The sequence below is a fragment of the Monodelphis domestica genome, chromosome 2 (genome assembly GCF_027887165.1).
Source record: "Monodelphis domestica isolate mMonDom1 chromosome 2, mMonDom1.pri, whole genome shotgun sequence".
In the NCBI taxonomy this organism is placed as follows: Eukaryota; Metazoa; Chordata; class Mammalia; order Didelphimorphia; family Didelphidae; genus Monodelphis; species Monodelphis domestica.
Window position 1 is genome coordinate 115,662,317 of NC_077228.1, and position 7,832 is coordinate 115,670,148.

At 41.9% G+C, this 7,832-nt stretch overlaps 1 protein-coding gene across 1 annotated transcript; it reads left to right on the forward strand.

Annotated features, from left to right (window-relative positions):
• Window positions 1-5,610: 5,610 nt before the first annotated feature.
• On the forward strand, window positions 5,611-7,007 carry G0S2 (G0/G1 switch 2). The gene is made up of 2 exons (XM_007481327.3): window positions 5,611-5,765; window positions 6,280-7,007. The coding sequence occupies exon 2, from the start codon at window positions 6,307-6,309 to the stop codon at window positions 6,613-6,615; it is 309 nt and encodes a 102-aa protein (XP_007481389.1). The 5' UTR covers window positions 5,611-5,765; window positions 6,280-6,306; the 3' UTR covers window positions 6,616-7,007.
• Window positions 7,008-7,832: the final 825 nt, after the last annotated feature.

Here is a 7,832-nt window from a genome sequence, read left to right on the forward strand (position 1 = left end):
TGCCTTTCCATTGATGACTTTCTTGGTGATCTCTACCTTTAATTCTTTAAGTAGCAATGGTCCATGACTTAACACCATGTGGAACATTTGGATGGCTCAATGGATAGAGAATCAGGCCTGAAGACAGGAGGTCCCAAGTTCAAATCTGGCCTGAGACACTTTCTAGCTGTGTGATCCTGGGTAAGTTACTTAGTCCCATTTGCCTAACCCTTACCACTAGATACCTTGTATTCATCCTAAGACAGAAAATAAGGGGCTTTATTTTTTTAATCCATATGAACTATTGGGAAATGTTGACATTAAAAAATGTGCCTTGTGCTACTATATTATTCAAGGAGCTATAAATTACCATAATCATTCTGGACATTAATTTGGAATTATACAAGGAATGTTACTAAATTTTCCTCCCCTTTGACCAATGATATCTTCACTAATAATAAAACTAAAGGAGGTGACCAACAGAAAAGAAATGTCTGATATATACCAAAATATTCATAACAATTTTTTGTGAAAGCAAAGAAATAGAAGCAAAGTAGGCATCCATCAATTAGAGGCTGAATGAACAAAATATGGGAAAAGAATGAAATGGAATATTATTGTGCATGTCACAAATGACCATATATGGAATGGTGTGTAAGAACTTAAGTGGAATAAAATATAGAGAAGCAGAAAATTTGTATGTATATATGTTATATATATAGAGAGAGAGAGAGAGTCTATAGGTATAGAAATTTTAAAGTTGCTAAAAAAGATAAACTCCAAGCAAATGAAAACCTAGTAATGCCCCTAAAAAGCAAACAATGAAACATGTGACCTTCCTTGCAATAGAGAAGAAAGGGTCTTCTAGGACAGAAAGTTGTTCTGAGGCAGCTGCTAAATTGGGCATTTTTGTTTAATTGTCTTTCCTTGTCATGAAAGCTAATTCAATGGGGCCAGAGAAGAATTTTCAAAAACAACTGATGTGGGGGGAAAAAAAAGGCAAGGGAAGTGAGTTGGCTTACTAAATAGAGAGCCAGGCCTGGAGATAGTAGGTCCTGGGTTCAAATCTTTTCTGCCTTCGAAACGTCCGAGTCTTATCAAAAACAAACAAAAACAACAAAAGGCACAGATACTATTTTTAAAAAATTAATAATATTAATAGCTACCTTTTATGTAGTGCTTACTATGTGCCAGACACTGTGCTAAGCAGTTTAAATCATCAACACATTTGATTTTCACAGCAAACCTGCCTGGGAGGTTGTCACTATTATTACCTCCAATATACAAATGAGGAAACTGAAGCAAACAGAGGTTAAATGACTTGCCCAAGATCACGCATCTAATAAATGTCTGAGGTGGTATTTGAACTAGGACCTTCCTGACTCCAAGCCCAGCATTCAGTCCACTAAACAAAATGGACTGCTAAACAAAGAGCCTTTGTTTCAGGATTGTTAAATACACTGTTCAGTTTTCCAAAGGTAATCTAAAATGTTTTTCTCCTATTGAATTCTTTTTTTTTTAATCCTTACTTTCCATCTTAGAATCAATAAAGTATATTGATCCCAAGGCAGATGAGCAGTAAGGGCTAGGCAATGGGGGTTAAGTGACTACCAGAATTATCATCTACCAGAATTATCATCTAGGAAGTGTCTGGGGTCACATTTGAACCCAGGACTTCCCATCTCTAGGTCTGTATCTCTATCTACTGAGCCACCCAGCTGTTCCCCCCCCCCATGCTATTGAATTTGTGATCCAGTTCATCATCAATCTACAGTGTCAATCCAGATATAGGATGGACCAGATCTTATACTGAATGCCACAGTCTGGACAATAGACATTATTCAACCATTTGGCTTTTCCAGCACAAATAGGTCAAACTTAATGACGTGACTATGGATCTCATTTATGAAACTCTTCAAAGATCTGGAGTTTGATGTAATGAGCAGAATGTCATCCACACAGAAAAAAAATCATGTTTTGTGAAGGAAGAGGAAAATGAAGGATAGAAACTTCAACTGCTGTAGCTGGGTAACATCCCTGAAAGCAGGGCCAATTTCATTTTCTCTTCTTGTATCTGCACGGATTAGCACAGCATCTGGCATATGTTAATTTTTTTTCATGTTTACCAGTTTTAATTGAGTTTCTAAAAGTCCCCTCCTTTTCTTTCTTTCTATTTTTTTCTTTTTTTAAGCTACATGTAGAAACACATTCTGACATTTTAAAATTCAGATTTTCTCTCTCCTTGCTCTCCTCTCTCTCTGAGGCAGCAAATAGTCTGATGTCGGTTATACTCATACTTTCATATTATATATATATATATATATATACATATATATATATCCATTGTTGCTCACATCACAACAGAAGATACTGATCACACATACAATAGATATCTCATGAAGGAAAGATAATGGCATATGTTATTAATAATCATTCAGTTGTATCCAATTCTTATGTGAACCCACTGGCTTTGGCCATGGGGCTTTCTTGGCAAAGAGACTGGTGTGTTTTGCCATTTCCTTCTCCAATGTGTTTCCATTTTACAGATAAGAAACTGAGGCAAGTAGGATTAAGTGACTTGCCCAGTGTCATATAGCCAGCAAGTGTCTGAGGCTGGATTTGAAGTGATATCTGTCTAACTCCAGATCCAGAGCTCTATCCACTGCACCACCTAACTGCCCAATAGTAGATGCTTAAAAATGTTTTTTGCTTATTGACATCATAGACACTTAAGGCTTGATCAGTTGAATGGAACTGAATAAGGGAACAAGGCATTCTGGGCATAAGGAATACCAGTGTGGGCAAAGGTAGGTAGCTGGGATTTTTTGCCCTCTACATCCACCCCTTTCTTCTTCCCTATCCCAATCCAAGCTCCAGTTAATGTTGCCTAAAACTGTTGAAAATACATCCAGTGACTCTGAACAGCTCTGCCACAGTCAGGTTGATTGGGGAGACTTTAGGGCCAAGTCACACTGTACAGCAGAAAGGAAAAGTGAAGCTCTACGTGATGTGACGCCCTGAGACCCTGTGACACACCAGGACAGAGGAAAGCAGAAGTGCACATGATTACACTTTCCTGAAGTTAGCTAGCTTCTTTGCAGGAGGTGATGCAAAGGAAGTACATACAGATGGCACTTTTGAGGAAGTTTTGTATTGGTGAAGTGAGCTAGATAGGCTCATCTGTGAAAGAAGGTTCTGGGTACAGATTGAGACATGGGGGAATGTCACATTATCGTCTGTAAACCATAAAATTACAAAATGGCAAACGTAAAAGGGACTTTAGAAGTCATCTAGTTCAAACCTCTTCATTTTACAAATGAGGAACTGAACACCCAGTAAAATGCCTCATCCAAGATCACATAAGTAGTTATTAGCAGTCAGAACTCAAATCTAGATCTCCAAATAAGCCAATCCCACCTCCTCACATTGTTTCCAACCTGTTGACCCAGACTATAATCACTCAGTCCCCAGACTTTTGATCTTTACTTTGGGAAAACACAAATATTATTTCTAACTGTTCTCAGGGTCATTCTTTGATGAATAGGGAGAAGGAGTGAGAAAACTCTGGAAATGCTCTCTATTGGATCACTAGGCACTGTCTGAAAAAAAGACATGTATTTCAGTTTTGTCTTTGTCTCCCCTATGCCCGGCATATAGAGTCTGGCACCTAATAGGCAAGTATAGTACATATCATTGCAGGTATACCCAGCACATTTAATTTCTTAAAGTGATAGCTTATTGAGCATGCAGTCATATAGGGCAGAAGTGTCAAATTCATGAGTGGGCCCAAATCAGAATAAAATATACTTGGAAAGTGTTTTAATAAAGTACAATTAAATACTGATAATATGAATTTATTATTTTCTAAGTCAATATGCAGCCTTCAAAGATCCATTTCTATTTGAATTTGACACTACTGCTATAGGATATTACTTTTATTCATCAAAATAAACTGAAACAACCAAAATTAAGTTTTTTTAAACTTAATGAAACTTTATTTAAATACAGCCATAAAAAAACAAAACATGCTATTTGAGACTCTGTTACACATTCAGTATATGCCCTATACATATGCATGTGATAAATAATTAAGGTTGGCTGGTGTTGACTAATTAATTATTTCCATGTTTACACAGGCAAAGTGGAGAACTGAATGAACTATTCAGATATTTGCCCCCTAAAATATACTAATTGTAACCCATTTGTAAAGCCCTTAAAGGCAGAGACTGTCTTTTGTCCTTTTTTGTACCCTCTACACTTAGCACAGTGCATGGCACACAGTAGGCACTTCATAAATGTTTATTGATTGATTATTGATGAATGATAGCATTTATAGAGTAATGTAAAGTTTGCAAAGTGCTTTACAGATTCTATTTGATCCTTTAACCTGAAGTCTACAGACAACTAACGTAGATTTTAAGAGTTGAATTGTCTAACCAACCATCTTAAGTCACAAGAAGAGACTCCTGTTAAAATTTCAGATGACTAAGTTCTTTGATGCCAGAAACGCTTCTTGCCCCCTGCCCTTACTCTCAGCGCTCACAATGACTGCTGTCATTCTGTCGAAAGATTGCATCACTGACCTTTGCGATTTTCTGGCCAGCTCATCTTCCCCCGCCTTTCTTTCCTTTCCCTCATTCCCCCACCACTGCCCAAAATAGATGGATCCCCTTTGCTCCAGTTGCGGAATGTCGCCTTCCAAATCAAGATCAGATCACTCCAGAGTGATTATCTAATCTGCATCAAAAACCTAGGCCTCCTCCAGATTCCCCCATATGGAATCCTTATAAAGTTAGCAATCAAGAGGAATATTAGTTCTCATTTAATCCAACCTCCTCGTTTTAGAGTTATTGAGGCGCAGACATTAAGCGATCGGTCAAGGCGTCACAGGTGGTTAGAGACAGAACCAGGATTTGAACTCCCAGAGAGCATCGGGTTGGAAGTCTACACAAATGTACACAAGTGGACGTCGGTCAGTAACAATAAAACTTTTTAGGAGATATCTATGCCTGCCCTCACACACTTTTCCTCCCGGGTACTGCCTCGGGAACTCCTCCCTCACAGCTCATCCCTCCTAGGGATTTCTATTTTTCTCTCCTGTCTTTCCCTGATGAATGAACTCTTGCGGTGATATAACTGAAACAGAACAATGAAGTTTGGAAAACCCTCGGTGGGGCAGTCAGCTCCCCATCGCTCTTTATTTAGGAGCCCGCTTGAATCGCTGATGGCGCAGAGGGAGAGGAAGGCTGAGCACCCGCCAACATGGGAAATAAAGGTAGTATTGTAATATCCTGTATACAGGAGGAAAAACGTAAGCAGCTTTCCGCCCCATGGCCAGGCTCCCGACCCTGGGGGGTCTGGAAGCCTGCCTGCCCTTTTCTGGTCCCCCTCCCCGCTGTCCTCGGACTTGTTCTCCCTGGACATTCCTACCACAACCCCAGCGCCAGCTCACACTACTAGGGCGTGCAGAGAGCGTGGACGCCTCCTCAGAGCACCCTCCCACCCAATATGCAACCGGATACTCACTCTAGCTCTTTCAACTCCTCCTCCTGTCCCCCGTTCCCACCTCCTTACCTCCCCTGCCCGGAGAAAACCGACCCCAGGAGGGGGTGGAGCTCCGAGAAGGAATAAAAGCTTGTCTTGTCTCTAGCCTAGGCGCCAGCTGCAGAGTCTTCTTCTGGAAGAGCTGCAACTGCCCAGGAGGAAGGGGCATTCCGCCACTGGACCAACAGACCGCCCCACTGACCACAGCTTCTTTGCCTCTCATCTCCTTGTACCTACCTCAGGTAAGAGGGCTCCCTTCTTGGCACTTGGAAGAGGGAGAGCGTTAGTTCTCAGATGCCCCTTAGCCCACTAGCTAGAGGGAGCTGGGCAGGGAGTAGGGAACTGCATTGTCAGAAGAGGCTACAAGTACGTGGGGTGGGGGGGGGGGGGGAAGAAGCAGGGATCAAAAAGAAGGGCGCTTGATTAGACTTCAAAGAGTAGGGGCTAGTTACCGTCCTGTACTGGTGGGGTTAAAGTACAATGAAAAGAGCGCTGGAGCAGACCTGGAGTCATGTCCCAGCTGTGTGACTACAGCCAAATCACGTGCCCTTTCTGAGGCTCAGTTTTCCCATCTGTAAAACTATGGCATTGGATTTAATGATGCCTGAAGTTCCCACCAAATTTAATGATTCCCAAAATTCTCTTCAGTTCTAACAATCTGGGTATTAAGTGGAGTCCTTTCCCGACACTTTCTAGAACCTTCCTACCACTTGACGTTGCTAAGGGTCTCCCTTTTCCTACTTTGTGCCTTTGCAGGTCACTTTCTTATCTTAAAGGCCCCAAATGGAAACTGTCCAGGAGCTGATTCCCTTGGCCAAAGAAATGATGGCCCAGAAGCCAAATGGGAAGATGGTGAAGCTGTACGTGCTGGGCAGCGTGCTGGCCTTTTTCGGAGTCATGATTGGCCTGGTGGAGACAGTATGCAGTCCCTTTTCTGCCATCAGCCGACTTCGGGAGGAAGATGCACCAGCTGCCACCTCACAAGCATCCAGGCTCCACGAGTCCAGGAGAAGGGAAGCACTGCCCGAGAAAAGCAAGGAGCAAGGAGCTCTGGGAGGTCGGAGCCTCTCCCATCGCCAGCACGCCTCCTAAGAGCAGAGCAGAAAGGGGAGAAGAGGACTGCCTCGACAATGTGAGAGAAGGCCATTGAGAGAGGCACAGAGACCAGGCTGACAGGACAGACAGGTGGCCCTGACGCTTCCATCTGGGACATTTCTGGTTTCTGAGAAAGTAATCTAGGACTTGACTGTGGCTGAGGCCAAAAGCACCAGGGGTTCCATGTAAATGTCTGGGGTATAAGTTTTGCTGCCATGCAGCAGTAGAGATGGCAGATCTGTCCTAATGACCATATATACCTTTGTGGTATCTGGGTGCACGCAATACTCTGCACTATGGAGAAAGGGTGGGGACATGGTTTTATATTATCATTAATATTATTATAATGATCACCTTTTTGCATTTTGAAATAAAATAATTTTATAATACTTGGTGGCACCTACCTGTGTAGGGAACAGATGGTGGGAGGGGATGGGATCCTGTGAAGGATTCTGTAATTTGGGGACTTGTATGGAGGGGAGAACACAGCTGAAGGCTAGACTGTGGCATCTCCAGGACTTAGGAATCTCTAGTACCTTTCTGAACTCTTTTGGGTTTGAGAGTGGGGAATTTACTCCTTATCCAATCCCACAAGTCTAGTCCTATCCCATGTAAACAAGTCTGATGTCAGACTGTCAGCTTTTCTAAAGGCTCAGTCCTTAGTTAACTGGATTAGAGATTCTATATCAAGGGGGTACCAGAACTAAGTGTGCTGGATTTAGACATAAGGCTGAATTCAAATCTTATTTACTACCCACAGCATGTGACCTAAGACATGCCACTTCATCTCTTATCTCGCCTCATCTAGGAAATGAAGGGATTGGACTTCTAGCAATAAATCTTAGGAACTAATAAATAGAGGAGGAAAGCTATTCGCTGCACATTATTCAGAAGAAGAGATTTTTCTTCTTAATTGCATTTTGATGTAAATAAACTGGGAGAGAAAATGAGGGGCACCTTGGAACTTCTCATGGGAATGCCTATTAGCTTTTGCCCCCTACCTGACTTCCCGTCTTCTGATTCAGATCACAGAAAGCATCAACCTCTCACTAATCATTTATGAAATGTCTAATATGTGCCACATTATGGAGACACAAAAAGAGGTCAAAGAAGTACATTCTCTTCAGGCTAGAGCTCAATGTTTCTTTCCCAGGCCAAAGCTCACAGTATTTCATTACTCGTGTGACATATGGCACCTCCAAAGGACAATGCAT

Excerpts from the sequence above, each read along its gene's own strand:
- G0S2 (XM_007481327.3), top strand. The coding sequence starts at position 6,307 with ATGGAAACTGTCCAGGAGCTGATTCCCTTGGCCAAAGAAATGATGGCC.